General features: G+C 47.4%; 7 protein-coding genes across 7 annotated transcripts; 3 read left to right on the top strand and 4 right to left on the bottom strand.

Annotated features, from left to right (window-relative positions):
* Positions 1-2,761: 2,761 nt before the first annotated feature.
* Positions 2,762-3,592, top strand: N7481_005008 (pectate lyase; the record flags this gene model as incomplete). The annotated part of the gene is made up of 3 exons (XM_057264227.1): positions 2,762-2,942; positions 2,998-3,134; positions 3,188-3,592. The coding sequence occupies 3 exons, from the start codon at positions 2,762-2,764 to the stop codon at positions 3,590-3,592; spliced, it is 723 nt and encodes a 240-aa protein (XP_057121947.1).
* Positions 3,593-4,722: 1,130 nt separating this feature from the next.
* On the top strand, positions 4,723-6,193 carry N7481_005007 (DUF2855 family protein; the record flags this gene model as incomplete). Its single annotated transcript, XM_057264226.1, has 3 exons — positions 4,723-4,898; positions 4,975-5,833; positions 5,897-6,193. 3 exons carry the CDS (start codon positions 4,723-4,725, stop codon positions 6,191-6,193), a joined length of 1,332 nt encoding a protein of 443 aa, XP_057121946.1.
* Positions 6,194-6,429: 236 nt separating this feature from the next.
* On the bottom strand, positions 6,430-8,317 carry N7481_005006 (FAD-dependent oxidoreductase; the record flags this gene model as incomplete). The annotated part of the gene is made up of 7 exons (XM_057264225.1): positions 6,430-6,492; positions 6,576-6,621; positions 6,870-6,923; positions 6,980-7,058; positions 7,130-7,247; positions 7,298-7,852; positions 7,907-8,317. 7 exons carry the CDS (start codon positions 8,315-8,317, stop codon positions 6,430-6,432), a joined length of 1,326 nt encoding a protein of 441 aa, XP_057121945.1.
* A 432-nt stretch (positions 8,318-8,749) lies between these two features.
* On the bottom strand, positions 8,750-11,013 carry N7481_005005 (Zn(II)2Cys6 transcription factor; the record flags this gene model as incomplete). Its single annotated transcript, XM_057264224.1, has 5 exons — positions 8,750-9,221; positions 9,277-9,864; positions 9,914-10,299; positions 10,360-10,565; positions 10,587-11,013. The coding sequence occupies 5 exons, from the start codon at positions 11,011-11,013 to the stop codon at positions 8,750-8,752; spliced, it is 2,079 nt and encodes a 692-aa protein (XP_057121944.1).
* Positions 11,014-13,457: 2,444 nt separating this feature from the next.
* Positions 13,458-15,149, bottom strand: N7481_005004 (cytochrome P450; the record flags this gene model as incomplete). Its single annotated transcript, XM_057264223.1, has 3 exons — positions 13,458-14,050; positions 14,125-14,821; positions 14,883-15,149. 3 exons carry the CDS (start codon positions 15,147-15,149, stop codon positions 13,458-13,460), a joined length of 1,557 nt encoding a protein of 518 aa, XP_057121943.1.
* An 806-nt stretch (positions 15,150-15,955) lies between these two features.
* N7481_005003 (NADPH cytochrome P450 oxidoreductase family protein) lies at positions 15,956-18,116 on the top strand (the record flags this gene model as incomplete). Its single annotated transcript, XM_057264222.1, has 2 exons — positions 15,956-16,171; positions 16,254-18,116. 2 exons carry the CDS (start codon positions 15,956-15,958, stop codon positions 18,114-18,116), a joined length of 2,079 nt encoding a protein of 692 aa, XP_057121942.1.
* Positions 18,117-18,654: 538 nt separating this feature from the next.
* On the bottom strand, positions 18,655-20,447 carry N7481_005002 (sugar porter family MFS transporter; the record flags this gene model as incomplete). The annotated part of the gene is made up of 4 exons (XM_057264221.1): positions 18,655-19,382; positions 19,441-19,902; positions 19,979-20,286; positions 20,350-20,447. The coding sequence occupies 4 exons, from the start codon at positions 20,445-20,447 to the stop codon at positions 18,655-18,657; spliced, it is 1,596 nt and encodes a 531-aa protein (XP_057121941.1).
* Positions 20,448-21,207: the final 760 nt, after the last annotated feature.

The raw sequence follows: 21,207 nt of genomic DNA, 5'->3' as shown, positions 1-21,207 counted from the left end.
CGGCGGGAAGGCCGAGATAAATCACAGCGAGCTATCCAGGTTCGAGTGGTGCTTCTCCAGGCTGGTGGTGTGATGCGGGGCCGGGTCAAATGCTGTCGGGCTAATTGAGGCCGCTCGGGTTATTTCCCACCGAGGCGGGATGAGCATCCCACCAAAGTATTGTGACTAGTAAGAACTAAGATAGGGCCAGCATTCATACATGTTTCGATTGAAATTCTAGAATAATCAATCAACATGATTGGCGCCCGTTTACTTGCTAATATTTGAGTTACCTTTCCCATTACTTGAAACGTAATTGGATCGTTTTACATTTGAAGCTAGGCATGACGCAAAATTCAATAAATACTACTGGTAGATAGTAGTTAGAGGCTCTCGACCTAAAGTATACATATCCCAACCGATGACATTCCAAGATTTCATTCAACTGCCTGGTTATTAATAAAAACAAAGCTTCCCACTTATAAAAGAACATCGCATGACAGAAAACACCTAATCGACCCTCGAATCATATCTGTTCCCCGGTCCTCCGTATCGCTACAGTGGCGTTGCAAAGGTTTGAAACCTCCTATTGCCCACCATTATCGACGGTCTTCTAATAGCAGATTGGTAGTCAATCTAATCCATCTTAGGTAGGTAGTTACTTGTTCCCCTTGGGAAGGCAGAGATCCGGGCGGTCAACAAGGGTTTCAAACTTTTGCAACACCACCGTAGCATGCGCCACTGCTTCACCAATACTAGCAGCCTGCTTGGTAAAATTCACTCATGCCAAATCATCATTTGATGCGCTTGTCTCGGCTCGACTCAGAGACCAAAAACGCGCACAAGGCCATTTGCTTTTTTTCGATTTTATTCCTCGCCGGGTTCGCTCTACCTGCTGTTTAGGATGACTTTTGAGAGGGGATTTCCATTGAAACACGGATTTACTATATTCTACACCTGCCCCATTAGTTACCTATCTCCTTGGCTGACCATCAGGGTCATTGCCCATGTGCCATCATGAACACGTAGCACACAATGCACAACTATCATAAGCTGTACAACAAAAGTATACCACCCCATTATTATATAGTATTAGCGGTTGTGTAACAAAAGCAGGGAACTCTATAATTTGGTAGGGGATGGGGCTATCAAACGAACTCCATGGTTGAATTCCCCGCATATTTCTCATATTTCAATTTTCTAGGAATAGATCTCACTATGAATAGAGACCATCTAATTTTCCTGTATTACATTATCCTCACCTGATCAATAGGCTTGTACCCCGACTAATATACTATTTCCTTTGCCTTAATTCGTCCAGGTCAGCATGACCCCAACCAACCTAATTCTAGTGGCACTGGACAAAGAGGCCATAAACTAAATATTTTTCTTTTCAGATAACCAGACAAATGGCTTGGATGGGTTGGGTTGTAATGTTAGAAATTCCGTTTTGGTACAATTTGAAGAAGGGTTCAAAAATGTTTCATCCTTATGAAGCTCCAGGAGCCGCACCCTCGTGGTCTGTGTACGATTCTAGGGCTTTTATATGGTTGCATCACTTGATAATATTATTTCTAGTGCGATGTAAACTCAATATGTCACACTGTCAGAAACCAAAATTGGCCGTGAAATACTACATAAATGAGGCCAGCGTTTAGCATGCCTTGGATCGAAATCAATACGTCTGAAATATTCCCATGCCACTCAGATACATCAATCTCATAACGTTTTATCTATCCAATTCACGCTCAATAACCCATTTCACCATAGTGCCAAGGCCCCAGCCGAGCCCCAGCCAGTGCCCGAAACCCCCCGAAGTATCGACATTCCCGATCCCTCCGCTGAACCAGCAATTCGATACATCGGAGGAAGGAATCAAGGTAATCAATACTTTCGCGCGGCCGTACGGCTCAGGGTAATGATGGCAGAGTCGGGTTCGAGTAAATTTCCGGCGGAACTTCCTCTGAGCTGACACCCTTCGACTCCCCGCGGCCGCTCTCTATAATTGACTTGGCTACAATATAGTCCTCAGGGGCATCTATGTACTGAGCAATTTGTCCATGTTCAATCCATAAAGGGGAAATTAATCCTGCCGCACCATACAGTTTGGTTCGCTTTAGGGTAATTTTAGCTCTAGCTACATACATAGGACTAGTTACGGCATAATTATCTCCATATAGCTTTTCCATAGAATTAGAATCTTCCTCTCCCTGTATGGGATCAGTTTTCTCTCGTAGCCCTCCCCACTAGATTAAGTACCTGCAATATTGTCAAAGCTTGCCAAAAGAACGAGGGCCAATTTCTATTTTATTTTTTTTATTGGTGGATCTTGTAATTGCGTAGATAGTTTCAAGGTTGCAGACACTGCCACGATGCCAAAAGCTCCCCGTATCTTGGCATCTTGGCATTTGGCATTTTCACTATAAATATGTCTTGGTACTGACTACATGAAACAATGAAGCACCAAGGCGGAAAATATGACGTTAGAAAATGTCTTATATTCCCGCGAATGGTAGAGATAGAACGTACCCAGGTCGAACGGTGGCCTGGACCCTGCATGACCTCGAGGGAGTGGTGGGGTATTTCCCTCCAGTCAGATGTCGTAGAATTTCTCCATGGATATTAAGGAATTATGCAGCCGGGCGCAGTATTTGTGACTGAGAGAGTACAGAGTAAGTCCTGTCTTGTTATGAGCTCCAAAGCTATAAAAATAGCCTCGTTGACCCCCGATTTGATGAAGCATCAAGCTTTGACTACAAAGTTGCAGTATCAACCGAGGAAAATGCATTCCAGCGCTATCATCCTTGGTCTCATTGGCATTTCCAGTGCTCTGACTCTCAACATCCCCTCTCGTGTGGGTGATATTATCTCTCTGCCTTCCCCTAGTGAGATCTCGGGCAGTGTTGATCTGGGCAACCGCGAGTACGATCGTGGTCGATCCTGCGACAATGATGATGACACTGGTATGTCCATATCAAAAGAACTAGTTCAAAAAAAACAGAGCTAAATATAATATAGGCGATGAGAACGCCGTGTTCATCTTGAAGGATGGAGCATCACTGAGCAACGTGATCATTGGAAAGAACCAACTCGAAGGCATCCACTGCAAGGGATCCTGCACCCTGACCAACGTCTGGTTTCGTGATGTCTGCGAGGTAAGTAGTCCCATTATCTATCTAGCCTACTGGTACTAACGTGGCCCCTATAGGACGCTATTTCCATTCTCGGAACCGGAGATGCCCTCATCAAAGGTGGTGGTGCCCAAGAGGCTAAGGACAAGGTGGTGCAGCACAACGGTGCAGGAACCGTCACCATTGATGGATTCACTGTTGTGAATGCAGGCAAGCTATACCGATCATGCGGAAACTGCAGCAACAACAAGAGCAAGAGCCCCCGGCATGTGGTGGTCAAGAACGTCAAGGCCGATGGTGTGTCTACCTTGGTAGGAATCAACTCCAACTACGGCGATACCTCCAATGTGAGCGGCACCTGTGGATCCGTCAGCCATGTGTGCCAGGAGTTTGAGGGAGTCGATAAGTCAGAGGACAGAGAAAGCCCCAAGCTGACATCGACTGCTTCCTGCAAGGGACAGTCGTCTCTTTCTTCTTGTTAAGTTCATATTGACCTGATCTTCGATGGAAGAAGAAAGGGAGAAGCGGCATGGATGTTGATCACTGGCTATCAAGAAAGGGGAAGAAGGCATATGAGAGGATATCGTGGGCAAACAGATATGGAAGGCCTCAGGACTTCACATAACTCTCACAGGACCGAATCCCCCTCAGACTAGCTATATTAATGTCATACAAAACGGTGTTAGAAACCCCTAAAACCCTCTAATCCCTATGTCGGAATATTGTCGTTACAGTACGGACTAGTACGGGCATGGCCAATTGAGCACTTGAGAGTGTTGATATTGAATACTATGGAAAGTACAGAACATAGTTAGGTTAGTTATGCGATGTAGGCTTAGTAAGATCGTTTATAGCCATGCAAACATGGTTGAAAAGAGGCATATGGGTGCTGAATATTCCTCGGGCGCACTAGTAAAGATGCGACCCACTTTTGTCGGCATCTATCTCTCCAACTTTCATTGCGTCTATTTATTTGTTTAGCTCATTAGTAAGCTGTGTATCTGCTCTAGATTTCTGATCTTTAAGCAGTCTCTAAAGGATAAATGAAACCCGGTGGAAAATGCTGCACAGGATAATCTCAACTGCGATGCTCTCCAAATTCTTTTCTACATTACTTACTATGGTCTCAGTAATTTGAATGGCTCTGGGTATCTTATTTAAGAAGTGAGTGGCGTGTTTGGGTGACATCTAGCATTTCTTTGAAAAAAATTGGGGTCCTTAGTCACATTTGTTATGGGGAAATTTCTATTTACCAGGAATCAGAGCTACACCCTGCAGACTGCAATGGAACTATTTGAATTCATAAGTTCATACGACGGGGGGCCGAGAGCGATGGTCTTTTCAAAGTCTATATTTCGACCTGGACGAATCTTTCCAAGGTTTAAAGATGATGTCGGGATCGTAGGTGGGATCTACCCAAGCGGGCCTGAAACATTTCAACCCGGGGGCCGATAGTCTACACTTTTCATGGCAGCCAGTCACAGCCATTTACGCGAAAGGGCCAAAAAAGGCGTTGATGCCTACGCGAATCATTTATAATCAGCAGGCCTCCCCGCACTTGTAAACACCTTCAAAGCCCCTCCAACGATTCTCACTGCCAGCCGAACACAAGATGAAGGTCCACGTTGTGTCCAAGGTAGACAACAATATACACGCAGTCACGAGGCTCGATCAATCATCGTATGAACAACAGATCCTCCTTGCATCAAGTGTGCGCGTTCAGCCACTCCTCATCACCCTTAGCTCAAACAATCTCAGTTATGCCCGTGGCGGGGACCTGCTACGCTGGTGCGAACCCCCCCTCTCGATTTTCTTTGCTTATTATTGGGCTTTCTCTCTCATTCACGAACTAATGAGCATACAGGTGGGATACCTATCCTGTCCCTGCAGAACTCCCCCAGCCATACAACGACCAAAAGTCCTGGGGCATCGTCCCAGCATGGGGTTACGGCTTGGTCGTAGAATCAACAACAAATATCGCCCCAGGAACAATCCTATGGGGGTTTTGGCCGACCGCAAGCATGACCGTCACGCTCAAACTCGAACCATGTGAGCCAAAGGGCTTCTGGACCGAGGTCAGCGAGTCCCGACAGCGGCTTATGACAATCTATAACAGCTACTCAGAGGAACTCAAGATTAAGATCCCCGAGTCTATATTCGAGACGAGAGACTGGACTAAACTCTCGTCCCTTGTTGATGAAGATACCCTGAAGCGTTTGTCGTGGATATCGGTCTTCCGTCCTACCTGGCAAACTGGATATCTCCTCAGTCGCCACACGTTTACTTCGAACCCGACAGTCCGCCCACCGATTCACCCTTTGGGTATCAATCTCCCCTGGACAGGCGCGGACGCGGATATTTCTGCCGCTGTCGTTGTCAGTCTCGCTGCGTCGAGCAAGACTGCCCGCTCATTTGCGTATCACATGTTCCGCAGGGATGCTGTGAAGGAGGGACCCGTGGGTTTGCTCCAGGTGTCACAGAGACCAGAGTTGTTGGAGTCTGTTCCGGGAAAACTAGGTACAGCTATTCCTGCAAAAGCAATGGGATATGACCAGGTTGGTGAGTCAATCGAGTGGATTGGTAGATTGCGACCGAAAAAGGTTGTGGTTGTTGATTTTGGCGGACGAGGCGGGGCGCTTGTGCAATTTATTGAGGGTATCCGTGCCCATTCAATTCTTACGGAAGTCAAAACGTCGATTATCCAGGTTGGTTCAGAGCAAAAGGTCATTGATTAGAAGAAACCATCACCCTTGAAGATAAAACTTTGAAACTTACTTTACGGGCAGGTTTATTCCGCCGATGAAATCACTGCAAATCGCGACTCTATGAAAACAATGGGCAAGATCCAATTCAACACCTCGGGGGTCCGTGATGCTATCATTACACATACCACTGCGAAAGATTTCTACGATCAAGCCCAGCTTGTATGGGACGATTGGATAAGCGTCAGTCATGACATCGTGCCTGATATCCAGTTAATGGTCGGCCATGGGGTCGGCGGCGAGAGAGGCATTGAGAAGGGATGGAGCAAGCTATGTCAAGGGATGGTAGGTACTGGAGAGGGATTGGTGTATATGATGTAGGAAATGGTAGTGAAGTTGACATATGATAGAACGGTCAATTGTTGGTAGAATCAGACGTAGTTCTCATATGGCAGTCTCTAGAGGCTATGGAATTCATTTCCTATTTTGCATGTTTTTGATGTGTCGTCTGGTTCCCGCCACCATGCCATTTATTCTAGCTCGATAGTACTAGGGGCTTGGAGGTTCTAGAAGAGAATGGTCAGATTGAGGCAAGGAAAAGTGAAAGGTGACTCCACTCACAAGTCATAGACAACACGGGTCACGCCCTCGACACGGTTGCAGATGGCTCGCGAAACATTCTAGGGTGAACATGTCAGTAAGTATATTGAGCATGCGCCAGCCCACTCTAGGACTACGACCATCAAACTAAAGCGTGACTTACCTGAAGGAAAGAGCTGGAGAAGTCAAACACTTCGAGGTCATGAAACCTTTTATTTTAAAAGCACGGAAAATGATGATTTCCAGCACAATCTGCATAATATACTGTCTGGGATGGCTAGTATTTTCATACTTTTGTTGCACGAGTAAACTACTCGCAAGAATAGTTGAATACCTTGAACATTATTAAATCGAGCACATGTCTTGTAATCTCTTGTACACTTAGTGAGCCCCAATTATTATTCCACTGGGCAATTCCAGCCCAATAGGCAATCCACAGATGAATTTCCCTGCATACGTGCCCCCGCGCTTAACAGCAAGTTTCTCCTCGATATCCCGATACATATCATATCTAATTAAAATTGTCAGAAATAGCTCCGGTCGATATATACTGATACAATAACTCACGCATTCATCTCTTCAATAGTGAGGACCTTCTTTGGATCCTCAACCTTATAAGTGGGGGTATCTTTGTTCACAGAGAATCCTAGGAAGAAACTGGTTAGCGTATATGCCAAGGGTTACACAAGAGCATCACCAGAATTTCTAGCTACTCACCAATTCTCTCGTTAATATTATACGCTGCCTTGGCAGCTGCAGACTGTACCCGTGTAACGCGAGGCAAACGAACCTCTTCGTACGCGGCAAGGGCCTGTGCAATATCTCCATTGAAATACTTTTTGTTGAACAGAATCCCCAGCGCTGCCGCATCCTCAATAGCCATACACGCCCTTGACTCTGGTGCGGCATCATGGGATGTCCCGCATCACCCAGGAGACAGACATTGCCCTGGTGAATATATGGGTACGGATCATGTACCCACAATCGCCATGGTTGAATTTCCTTGCCGATGGCAAGATGCTCAAGAACCTGGCGATCAAGTTGAGGGTATGGCTTGAGAAGATCCTCGACCGGAAGGGACTCGGTGCCCCAGGCCTGTGTTGTAAAGTCACCCTGGTCGCGGGGGAAGAAACAGTAATATGAGAGGAGTTTACCGCCGTTGCAGGGCGATAGGACGATCTTATCCCATTTGCCTTCTTGTCCACCCCAGTATTCTAGAGCACTGTCTTGAGAATAATTGGTCAGTCCGAGTTTTGCGGCCTCATCCGCGTCGACATTTGCGTGGAGGCAGCTAGAGTCCGATGGACGCTTCTCAGGACGAATTCCCAAAATCCCGCGAACGGCAGAGCCGATGCCGTCGGCGCCGATGATCAGATCGTGATGCACTATTTTGCCATTTTCAAAGGTGATTTTGTTCGACTTGAGATCGATATCGCGACACTGCACAATGTCAGTATATATGTCTTTCCCATGTGACATCTAAATCAATCCCACCTTGTAATTCACCAATAACTTGGCCGGTACTCCCTCCCCCTCTTCTCCTAGCGCGGAATCCTTCAACATGGAGTGCATATATTGTCGGTGAAACATGTTGTACACATATCCCCAACGCTTCTCATAGTCATCCAGACTATACACGCTAACCGGCTCACCAGTCTTCCAGTCCCGATTAATGAGTTTCTTCAAGACGACTGGATCACCCTTGGCAATATCCACCTCCCACTCATGCAGCCACCTAGTTCCGTTCGCAGCACAAGAAACGGACGCACCAACTTCACCGGCGAAATCAGAGCGTTCATAGATGGTTACCTCGTGACCAGCCCGGCGGAGGGCGATCGCCACTGACATACCGCCGATGCCTCCGCCCACCACTCCAACGTTGAGACGTTTCCAGCTTGCATTCATTTTTTTGCTGTTTGCTCTCTGTATCTGAAAAACTTTTGATGAATGATATTGATTTGATATACTCAATTTGGGGTGCCCTTGTGACATTTATCTTGCCACATGGTCTATGGGCTTGTCGGAAGACGCACCTGGCGGATCGGGGTAGGCGGACCGCGCACCGCTTATCGTCGGGTGGTGAAGGTATCCCAATGCCACAGCCCCGAGCGTGTGGGGGTGTTCAAGGTGATCATGACTATTGCATGGTTTTTCTTTACTGATAACTTCCGATCGGAATGAGTGGTTGGTGATATGAGGCCCGGGTATCCCATGCGAATGCTTATGAGTATAGAGAGATAAGCAGGAGGAGAGGACCTATGGGATGATAGTAATAATTTATTGCGAGTATGCCTGAGAGAGTAGTCTTGACACATGCTAAATGCTCGCACAGTGATATTATAAAACGGATGACCCCGGTTCTGTAAAAGGAAAGCTATCCCACAGGGGCAGCTCCATGCCCTCCCAATCCAGGAACGCTCCATCTATCACGGGTGGAGTCACTGGCCCATCCTCCTGCGGAATCCACGGGTAAAACGGACCGCCTGTGTTCAGTGGGGTCGCGTCGGTTCGGCTATCATTATTGCTCTGCATCCGTGGTGTCGACGGGCTCTCGTGCAAACTGAAGATCCGATTAACGTATCGACTGCGCCGCTGCCGCGCTTGAGCGGCTTGCCTTTGCCGCTGCTGTGTCACAGCTACCTCTAACATCATCAGAATCTCGAGATAGTGAGCCGCCTGGGCAGATTGCTGGGCAAGCATCTGGAGAATGGATATGGCACCTGCAAATGCACTATCAATTTCACTGTCGACGTCGCCATGGCAGAACATAGAGAATCCAAGAACCAGTGCTGCCGCAAATACAAATGCCCTATTCTCGGTCAGTTGCCATTTGATTCCTTCCGGATGTGTAAGCGTGCACATACTTGAGAATTCCCATATTCCGATAAAGTAATCCCGACTGGTGTACTTCTAAGCAGGTCTGTAGCATATAAATAGCCGAGTCGATACATGCAACCGCTAAGCGCGAATGCGCTGGGTCTTCTGGCGTATCTACCCCTGTCATATTTGTTGAGAGACCATGATTAGCCCGGGCCAGCCGGGCGTTCAGGGTAGATATCAAAAATGGACGAGTGACGAGGATTACAGCAAAATGATACAAGCAAGCTACATGCATATTACCAATTATGCGCTCCTGTGCCGCATCGGAATCCTCAGTCTCGCACGGTGTGCGGAGCGAGTTCGGGAGCCGTTCACTCCAGTGGTTCAGCTTTTCCAAGAGAAAGTCTGCAGTGTCAGTTGAGGCGGCTTTCTCGCTATACAATTTGCTGATGATTTCCTCTAAAATGAGGGATAACTGGTATGAAGCGACTAATCCAGTCTCGGCGGTTGCTTTTGGTACCCGACAAACTTCGCTCCGATCCTCTGGGAGGAGAGCCGCCGTGGCTGCGGGTCGGCCGAGAATCGAACTCGCCAGGAGATCGATCACGCAGAGACTCATCCAGAGTCTTGATCTATGTGGAGTCAGTACTTTTTGCGACCTGACTCTTTTCATAACCATACCTTTCATCCTTCTCGGTTAGACTCAAAGCCCCCGACGAGTCTGTATGGAGCCCGAGTGCTACTGCCGACCGGGCCGCTACACCCAAGTACATGAAGGCTGCATTCCGACGACATGCCCCAAACATATAGAATGACATGAGTAGAAAAACCCGCACCAAGTCCATACTGGGGTCTTCAAGAAGATTTGCGAACGTCCTGCGTTGGCCGCGGGTAAAGAAAAAGCGCTCGAGTTGAACCGTTTCGGGTTGATTGGGACATGACTGAGCTCCGATGGCAATCATTAAGTCTCGAATCGCTGCTCGAGTTTTCTCCCGATCCGTTTGGGGGTCCGACGTATCTGCCAAAAGAGCTTCGGTGTTGCAGCCTAGGTATATGAATCCGCTGGTCTATCTCATGTGTTAATTCGCGAGGGGGAGTCGTCTCCATTGTCGGGTCGGATCTCATACCACCGCATAGAAGACTTGAATGTACCGACGCTTGTCATCCAAGCTACAGCTGGCCTCATCAAAGTTAGATGGATCATGTTGGGCCTTGGCCTCAAGCATATCCTCGCTTCTGAGGTTATGCGAGAATTGCGAGGGGCCGATATGTTGGGTGACGGTGTCCCGCAGGAGTTGGAGGAAAGAGATAGAAGCAGCTTTTCCAACATAAACTGTAACATGAAATTAGACACCGTGAAGGTTTTCCTTTTCGCGGTTCATCCCTTGGAGAACTATACCTCTCTCCCCTTGCAAATTGAGTAGCATACGAGCGTGCGTTCGATGGGTTGCCTCAGGCGACCGTGACCCGACCTCCAGGGCGTGCTCCCGTTGCGGGTCTGTGAAATCATTATGGGGCGATATGAGAGGAGTCTGGGGTTCGGCAGGCAAATTCTCCCAGTTCACATTCACATTCCCATCGAGATTTGCGCTAGCCGACGGTCGCGTGCGGACAGGCGTGTCGGGTATGGACTTGAATGGAATACAGGATCGGGCGCGACCCTTGTGAATGCAATTGGAGCAGGGAAAGCTGCCGCTGCATCGCTTCTTGGAAGCGCGACACGCAGTGCATGCAGTATTGGCGCGTAGGCGGTTTGCAGGGAGCACCTTTGGGCGGCCCATGATGCATGAGAGATTCTGGGGAAGCAGACCGAGTTGCGAGAGAAGCGGAGAAGCGGGGAGGGAAGGCGGGAAAGCGGGTGCGCGGGCCGACACCGGAGTACAGTAGTACTACAGTAGTTACTACTGTAGGTACTACTGGAGGTTCTCGATCTACGTATAGTATGCAGTGATTACCGAGATCAACACTCTTAGATTTTATTCCTCAAGAAGTTGAAACAGAATCAATCTCTTTTATTATGCTAACGAAGTTAGTACTAGTATACAGCTTGATCGCGAGTCCGGAGTCGGGAGTCCCAATTAAGCCTAGTACCATCTACTCTATAGTACCTTAAGGTATACTACTATAATTGTGCATCTCTTCTCCCCTTCCCCCCCCCTTCTCTTCTCTCCTCTCTTCCATAAACACTGGCATATCACCGTTCTCTGTTGGGCTCATGATATGGTACCTGAGGAAAATTCGAAATGCAGCCTGGTTACGGCACCCAAACAGCTGGTTTCGAAGCGATATTTCGAAGATCCTGAAGAATGGCGTGAAGAACTCAAAGCACATCGAAAGTCAGAGAAAGCGCAGCGCTATGGGGACTTCTGAAAGCCAAAGTGATGGAGGCTGCGTGGTGAACTTAATACTGAGTCCAATGTGACTGGAGATGCTGGTAAGTCATTGGGTCTTGAACTTCGTTACTACGAGATGTCTCTATACTAACAAGCCAACGCGATTTAGCCTCGGGTGAAAAGACCAAGGCAGCTGGTGCAAAGCAATCAAGATCCCCGATGCTAGTGTGCTCTTTAACCCTGCAACAATGATGGCAACTATCGATTCCAACGCAAGATATCTTGTCACCACTTCTCTGAGATTAGTATGGAAAGCTTTGGGGGGGGGGGGCGGTAATTACTTACCACGCAACACGCTGCTCGCTGTGGTCGAAGAGCTTGGATACAAATACGAGCCACTTCTGGCCGGTGCCGCATCGAGCACCTTATCAGACTTTGAGACTTCGCTGAAGTTAGCTGCAAACCAGAGAAATACCGGGGACAAATCTCTCCCTGACAACCGTTTTATTATAGCGATGGCTTTGGAATTGATAATGACTAGCCAGCCTCTTGAATCGATTAATGTTTTGTAATTTAGGTGTTTTATCATGAAAGTCACCATCCCTCTGCTGGACAGCAGCAGACCATAATCCGCCGGTGGTGGGTTATGGCGTATAATTACTACAGGTTTCACGACCACGATAGGCCGCTAGTTGTCATTTTGTAATGGTATTGCAGCTTGCATGAAAGTCTGATCTATTCAATAATAGGGGCAAAAAGCTATTTAACAAGATTACTGCTTTGGTAAGCAGGCTAATGGCTAGTTAACGTAATTCCCGCCCGAGTGAAACACCCGCCCGAGTGAAACACCTACCCCCATTAGAAAAATTCAAAATCGATTATCTCAACCAACACCTATAAGTGTTTCACTCGGGCGGGAATTACGTTAGTTAGTTAACGTAATCCACGGCCGAGCTGCGCACCCGGTCGAGCTGCGCACCCCAAAACACAAAGTAAATGCAATAAATTACCACTTTATATCTCAGCAACCATATCTATTTATGATAATATATTAAAAGCATATAGTCTAGATAGTATTTCTAGCCTACTGGCGAAGTATAAAGAAAGTATTGGAAGTACTGATAGAGATATATATATTTATGTCCCTCCTGTCAAAATTACGCTGTATTTTATGGTAAAGCATCGAAATAACCATCTAAATTGCTTAAAACTAAGTTATGTTATTTCATATGCTAGAAAAAGCCTATATTATAATATTCAAGTAAAATCAAGCCATGGTTGTTGAGATATGAAGTGGTAATTTATTGCATTTACTTTGTGTTTTGGGGTGCGCAGCTCGACCGGGTGCGCAGCTCGGCCGTGGAAACGTTAATGCATCGACTGATGACTCAGCACATAAAAATTTGTCATCTTGCTCGGAATACGACGAATAATTCTTAAGCTTGGAATTGCTTACACCACAACGCTAGGCGATGATAAATTGGGTGCCGAATACGGCTACGTTTGACGTCATTTCAATCGTGCTATTGACCCAAATCTTAGTTATTAAATCCCTAAGTGATTTATTCCGACCAACTTTTACTATTTACTTACTGGGTACTTAGGGATCAGCTCACTCTTCACTTTGGGTGCTTATGGCAGAAAATCATGGATGCATCATTTTACCATCTCTCACCACCTTTCATCTGAATTTCCAACTACAACTTCGCTTACTTACTATGCTTTTCTTACCTGAGGTATCAGGCCTAGTGCTTTCTTTCAGACACACTCAGATGACGCCTTCGTCAGAGAAAAAGGTTTTTCTCTTGTCTATAAATACAGCTCCGTTATGAGACTGAATAACGTAAGAGCTAATGATACCAACTAATTTTGGATGAAGCAGATTATATACATCATTCGATGACACGCCGCCAGAGCTTGACTGGCATCTTCTCCGGCACCAGGTTGAAATGTTCAACCCGTTCCAGTTCCCACTCTGGAGAAAGCAAAGCCATTTCGTAACGGTGGATCAGAGAGGCGACTAAAACAGTCTGCTCTAGATAACTAATGTTGCGGCCGATGCAGCCCCGAGCTCCTGCACTGAAAGTAATAAAGTAGGGCTGGAGCTGCTTGCCTTGTTCACCAAGCCAGCGTTCCGGTCGGAAGGTCTCCGCGTCAGGGAAGATTTTCTCGTCTCGGTGGGCGACGTAAGAGGAGATCGAGACATGCGTGTTTCCGGGCAAGAAGTCGCCCAGCACGACACAACCTCCCGGAGGGGTTTTCCTGGGGAGGCCAAACGACGTTGGAGGAAACAGACGCATGCTTTCATCCAAACATGCTCTCAGATATGGCAGATCCTTCAGTTTGTCATAAGGAATGATGTCCTCATCGGGATCAACAACGCCATCGATCTCCAACCGAAGCTTCCGTAGCTCGCTCGGATGGCGCAGAAGCAGATAGACAACGTTCTGGATTGCGATCGCGGTTGTGACCGAACCGGCATTCACTATTTTAATTACAATTAGTAATCCAGTCAGGAGGGTCGGTAGCTTCTTGTTATGGGCCAAACAATGGACATACTCATGACGCTCAGCTCTGCGAAGATTTCGCCGAATGGAAGTTGATGAGGGACACCCTCATTGGTTTCCATCATTGCCTCGAAAAAGTCATCCATGCTTTCTCCAGCCTGATATTGCTTTAGCCTTCTCCGGGTTTGATGCATGACGATACCTTCAAAACCTTTGCCCTTCCGCACTAGTTGGCGGTACCTGGCCGAAACGCGAGGCACCCACTTCCATAAAGACTTGTACCACCCATATGCCCAGACAAGATGTGACTGAGCTGTGAGTAAGCTGTGAATGCTATCGCGATAACTGGCCGAATGCAATGTGCCACTTAGCGTCTCTGCAATTGTTTCATCATCTCCCCGATCCAAAAAGCCAAGAATGTTGCTCAAGCCAATATCAACGATAGCTTCCATGGTGAAGAAGTTCACCCAGGTTCGGAATTCAACATTAAAGTCAATCGGATTAGGCGCACATTTATCTTCAATCGGGGAAGTGCAACGTGCGTCAAATTGCTTGAAAAGTCGCTCTACTTTGTCCACGACCTTGAACTCCCAACCTTCCAAATGCTTGATGGCGTAGGCGCTAGATAGAACTCTTCGCTTGCGTTGATGCTCCTTTTTATCCGCAACATCCGCAACGTGGAAGTGCGTCCCCGCTGTAACGGCGTAGAAGTCTCCTTTGAGACATTTCGTCCCGTGTCCGTAAATGTCCTACCAAGCCTCCATTTAGTTTCATCGATCTATCGAAATGACCCAAAGCAGATGACCTCACCTTAATCGCTTTTAAGTCGCCGTAAGAAAGCGATTCTGGTCCAATGCGAATGACCGGATGCACCTTGTGTAGCTCTGCGAGGCGTCCGCACCGGTAACCCTTCGCTGCTTCCAGCATGAAGGGTACATCGCTGATGCCGGACCAAAATGTCATATTGGGGTATTTGCGGAGCCCCTTATGATCGATGAAGTATTTAGCAACAGGCCATATTATCAGTCGGTACAGAGCCAACAAAAAGGTCGCGCCGAATACATATAGCCCGTACATCACGAAAACGTTCAAGTTGGAACTAGAAAAAGAAAAGCGATCTGTGGTGAAGTTCAAACTGCAGCTACAAACGCACGGCTCCTATTTATTGCCATTAGCTATTTTCTCTCACGTGCTACCATTAATCGTTACGTGGGTGGCCATCGTCAACAGTTCTTAACAACAGACGCGAAGGATATCGGGCTTGGTAACCACGATAGTCGACGAGTGGACCGACGAGGCCAGGGCTCTTGACTTTCGGGGTGATTTGCCCCATTTGTTGAACCGCGTTCGCCACATCTCTTTTGGCCAGTATCGCGATAGAGCGTAACGTTACTAGCGGATTTCACCATCCCATTGCTTGGCATTGCTTATTAACATGCTTTGTCGTCGTAATCTGTTGTTAAATAGTTTTCCTACGGTATTCTAAATTGAGCAGATTGATACCATTTTCCATACAATACTATTTTTCCCCACTATGATCGATTCCAGGTTGTGAAAGCAAGTGGGTACGCGAGATTAAAACGACGAATCACATTCTAAACTCGTCTACACTCCTCTCGTCGTAGGGGTAATTTCCCCCATTTGTTGAACCCCGCTCATCACCACATCACTTTTGGTAATTGGGTGCATAAGGACAAAATGACGAAATCCAAACAATCACAATTTGAATTTGTCTTTGCCTCTCTCATCGTAGAACTACTAATATTAATTAACGTGTCTTGCCTGTTCCTGGGTTCCAGATTAATACTTATTTTTATCCAATTTGACTACCAAGGGTTTTTGTTACTATACCCGGTGGCGTTAACCTCTTCTTAGTTCCCAGCATGGATACAAACATGCGCCTGGGCGTATCCCATGCCACACAAATATGGGATGATCTCGGTGCTGCTTTGGTTTTCGTGATCACCACGTTTTACTTATTGCTTGCAAAATTCGAGAATGATCCCTACCATCACCTATGGTTCGAGCGGCCACAGGCAGATATGAAAACCAAGGCAAAAGAAGCCGAATCGAATATTGCGAAATTTTTGCGAGAGTCGGTGAGTTTATTTGCCCTCCCTCGTCGGTGCAATATGTCAAAGCCAAAAAGAAAAGGGCCAGTGACTGACGTTATTTTGATAGGGTCAAGATATCGTGATATTTTACGGGTCTCAGTCTGGCACATCCCAACGGTTGGCCCAACTCCTTGGTCACGCGATCGATCGCCAGTTTTCCAAGTCAGTCTGTATCGCGAGTCTCGCCGACTACGACAGCAGCTCAATTGCTGAGATTGCTCGCAAAAGTCTCATCATCTTTATTCTCTCAACATATGGCGAAGGCGAGCCCCCAGACAATGCACTCTCATTCTATGATTGGCTTCAAAAGGGTCGAGATACAAGACATCTTGAAGGGCTTCGCTTCTCGATATTGGGATTAGGCAGTAGCAACTATAAGTCTTACAATCAATTCGCACGTTCTACATTCGATCTCTTGTGTGACTCCGGCGCCGCTCCGATCCTCGAGTTGTCCCTTGCTGATGACGCCCTTGGATTGGCTGAAGAAGACTACCATAGCTGGGCTACCAACCTCTTTCAGGTTCTGGTTGACAAGTTAGGCATGCAGGAGATGCCTCGGCCCTATGAACCGTCACTGCAAGTCGACTTTTGCGATGAAAATTGCATTGATGAATCAATTTACGCTCCAACTCAAAAGTCCGAGACAAAAGGCAAAAGGACAAACACAAGCCCGGGTACAATATCTTGTCTACCGGTATTGGAGACTCGTTACCTCACAAATTCACTTGATCGACCAGTTTTTCATCTGGAGTTCGATCTATCGGCTCGACCCGAGTTGAAATACGCTACGGGGGACCATCTCGGCCTCTGGCCAGAAAATGAAGACACTGAAGTCCAAAAACTACTGGGAAGACTCGATATCCCGTCGGCTAATTTCACGAAGTGTCTGAACATCCAGTCCGCCAATCGTGACTCTTTCTGGAATCCTGTTTGGGATGGCCCGATCACGATACATGCTTTGTTCAAGAGACATCTGGAAATCGCCGCGCCAGTATCACGAGACTTCATTCAAGATTTGCAGCAATTTGCCCCGACAGCCACATCAAAACTGTTTTTGGATTCGCTGTTGTCGGATGGAGCGCGGTATATGCATTATAGATCTACCTGCAACATTACGCTAGGGTCTCTTATGCTAGACGCATGTCCAAACCAATTGTGGCAAATCCCATTATCGTTTCTATTGGAACGCGTCCCAGTGATGCGACCACGATATTATTCCATAGCCTCAGCTTCGAGCGTTACACCACGCCGGATTGCTATTACCGTCAGCTTGAACACAATCCATTTGCAAAATACCAGGGAGACTGTTAAAGGCCTGGCATCGCACTACCTACTACGAAGATTTATCGCACCTCAAAAAGTGGCTGCTTCGCCTATTTCTGAGAACGGTGAACCTGATTCGTCGCTGAAAGTTGAGAGATCAGCTTTCTGTCACATTCGAAAATCCAAGTTGAGAATGCCAGCAGCCCCATCCCAGCCTATCATTATGATTGCCACTGGTTCCGGTATTGCCCCATTCCGAGGGTTTGTCCAGCACATGGTGAAACAAGCAAAGCTGGGAAAGGAGCTTGGGCAAACAATTCTCATATTTGGCTGCCGCGCGCCCACAGACCATCTTTACAAGGAGGAGCTTGACTTTGCGGCAGAGCAACTGAACGGCAAACTCCTTCTCTTTACTGCCTATTCCCAAGTTGGTGAGGAAAGCAGTCATGTGCAAGATAAGATCAAGGAGCAGGATCTTGTGACTGAAATGATTATTGAGGAAGACGCGAGTCTTTATATCTGTGGTTCTACAGGTATGGCGCGTAACGCCAGTCAAGCATTGCGAGATGCACTTTCCCAACGCTACAAGTGGTCCGATTCAGAATTTGCAGCTTTCGAGTTGACGAGGAAGAAAGCCCGGCGATGGCAAGAGGATGTTTGGGGTTGAAAAGTCTTTTGTGTTGGCGTGAACAGTGGTAGATGGTCCCTCCTAGAATAGAAATGAGAGCGGTTAGTTACAAGGTACTAAGTTAAAATTATTCTCTAATTCCCAAAAGAGAAGCAGGCATGAAAGGACGTATCCTAACGGTGTCTGTAGGTATGCACTTATATCTGGTGTATAATAACACAGCTAACCTCCACGTGTATTCTGAGCAGGATACGTCTTTCAACAATTAACAAGATCTACAGATTTTCAATGAAAGTCTTCAAAAATAATCTCTTACAACATTAAACAGTTTTCTTTTTATGATGCCAAATGCATTGCGCCTGGGCCCTCTGTGGAGTGTGTACGAACGAAATCGTGGAAATCATACAAGAAGCACATAGCCAAATAGAAAGCGCACTTGGAGCTCACGCATAGGATATGTTAAACCATCGATTATGCAAAAGCTCACCTTCCATTTGACCTGAGTAAGGTCAATGGTCGAGTGTTGCTAGACCATAGATAACGACAAGGAACCTTCAAAGCGCCTTTCCCCACACGCCTAAAAGTCAGCCTTGGCATAGATGTTCTCCATATGAGTGGCCGTCTGTCCGTCCCATTTCTCATTCGCCTGCAACTCCAGCTGAGCATGACTGTCGAGCTCGGAGTCAACAACGTCCAGGACATCAACATGGTTGGCGGAAGAAACAAAACCGGGTGACTTCCATGCGACCGAGACTTTGGAGTAGAGCTCATCGATTTGCTCCAGGGAAAGCCCCTTGGTCTCATATATGCAGGTGTAGACGAAGATGGCACACAAAAAGCAGAAGCCACCCCAGATGAAAAACACCTTAGACTGGAGGTTCGCGTTACGAGGCCCGCTATTGACCATGTAAGGGGTGGCGTAGGCAATCACGCAGTTGAAAAGCCAGCAAGTAGCGGTTGTGATGGAAATACACTTGGCACGAGCCTTGAGTGGGAATAACTCGCCGGTGACAACCCAGGCGATGGGACCCCATGAGCTGGCAAAAAAGAAGATATACACGCAGACAAATGCGATAAGCACTTGATTCGAAATGGTGGAGGTAGTGACCGTGCCGACGATGGCAACAATGAGTTGTGAGACGCACATGCCGACGGCACCGAACAAGAGGAGAGGACGGCGACCCGTTTTGTCTGTTAAATACATACCTGGCAATGTGGATATGAGGTTGATTATACTTGTAATGAGGGAAATAATGAAGGAGTTCTGAATACCCGAGTTCTGGAAGAACGTGGTACCATAGTATACTGATGCATAATTAGCATACGAGCTTGTGGATATGTTGAGGGAGCGGCTATCACTTACAGATAAAGTTAATACCAGCAAGCTGCTGTAGAGCCTGAATTGCACAGCCAGTGGCCAGGCGCTTGCCAATAGAACCGCGCATGATCTCAAGGTAATTAGCGTCACCCATACGGAGCTCAGATTCGTGGTGGGCTTGGATCTCGGCTAATTCCTCGATGATGGAAATATCATTGACGTCCAAACGACGGAGACGAGCCAGAGATTTTGCGGCTTCGTAGTGCTTGCCCTTCTTGATGAAGAAACGCGGAGTCTCGGGCAGAACAATCATTCCCGCCACTAGGATGATGGCCCAGGCAAACTGGACAGCAACAGGGATGCGGTAGCAGCCGGTATCGTTGCGGTCTTTCGTGGCGTTATTCACGATAGAAGCTAAGAGCAGACCGAAGGTGATGGCCAACTGATAAGCACCAACAATGACATCACGAATCCATTTTGGCGCTGTCTCGGACTGGTACAAAGGAACTATAACGTGCGGTCAGCATGGCGTCCAGATGGATACGATTCCTAATAGATTACTTGTTGCCGACAGAAGACCGACACCCAGACCAGCAAAGAACCGCCCAGCGACCAAACAGTGGAATTGCAGTGGAAGCAGTCTGCAAAGTGACACCGACACAGAAAACGAAACTGTTTATGATCATGGCAAGCCGACGACCAAAAGTATCGGCAAGAGGGGCCGCACCCAAAGCACCGAAAAAGGTACCGGCGGAGAGAAGGGAGACAATCATTGAGGATTGCGACGAGGTGACTCCTGGAAGACCATCATTAGGGTCGACATAGCCAGTCGAGAACATCTCTCTCCAGAACTTCATTGCAAGAATGCCACTGATAGTACCAGTGTCATATCTGTAGTATCTTGCGTTAGTGTTGATGGGATCGAAGGGAAAGCAATGGTTGACAAGGACTCACCCAAACAAAACACCACCAAATGAAACAAAGAGGCCGATGACTATGGCCGGCACAGCTGAGCCGGCCGCATCATCGGGTCTTTTCAAAGCAAAGCCCATTTCAAGAGATTGAAACAGGTTGAGACGGATGAGACCGATTTACCCCGTTCTAAGAGAGGATAAAAGAATCTAGGACTGCTTCTCAGAAGATATGAAACAAGACCAGCACGAGAGGCAGTGGATAGAAGCACAATGTAGAGCTGAAACTCCCGAAGACCAAAGACAAACGGAGGGGAGAGAGGCAATATTTGTATTCCATCGCCGCAATCGACCGCGGATGACAAGACGATCAAAGCATGTCAGCCATAACAGAGTAGTGTTTCTGATTGGGGTCTAGCTTTTACCTCGAAAGTGATTGTCTTGCACCCACCCCGCTTTTCCTGCCATAGCAAAGCCAAAAGGCTCGACTGGGACTTGAGCAACTATCAACCAGCCCGACGGGGTAGCTCACCCCGTGGGGAAGGGTGCCCCGATGCGGTAACTAGCAATTGAGGGTCCGGTCAGGGATTCCCCTTGGGAAAAATGCCGCCGTTTAGGTTTTGGGCCCAGCCGAACCTCCACGGTGTTCTCCGACCGAGTACAAGTGGGATGCATTCTGCGAAAAGGCACTACGTCACATAGTTTCTATGAACCATCCCAACTCTTGAGCTATTACTGATTTAGGTGTGTGTGGGGGTGGCCCAGGCCTTAGCAACCAATCTCGCGAATCGATTTCGTAAGTGGAATATCCCACGAACGAAATCAAACCTAGTAATTTTGAAGCACCAAGACGGGGTGGTTGCCCGGGTTACCTGTCACCGAGCTCCTATTGATAAGAAGA

This window comes from Penicillium waksmanii (assembly GCF_028829765.1).
Source record: "Penicillium waksmanii strain IBT 27052 chromosome Unknown utg000005l:1.0-5232799.0:1.0-5237142.0, whole genome shotgun sequence".
Taxonomy (NCBI): Eukaryota; Fungi; Ascomycota; class Eurotiomycetes; order Eurotiales; family Aspergillaceae; genus Penicillium; species Penicillium waksmanii.
The sequence above is the reverse complement of the archived record's forward strand: the minus strand, read 5'-3'. Positions and strand labels throughout refer to the sequence as shown.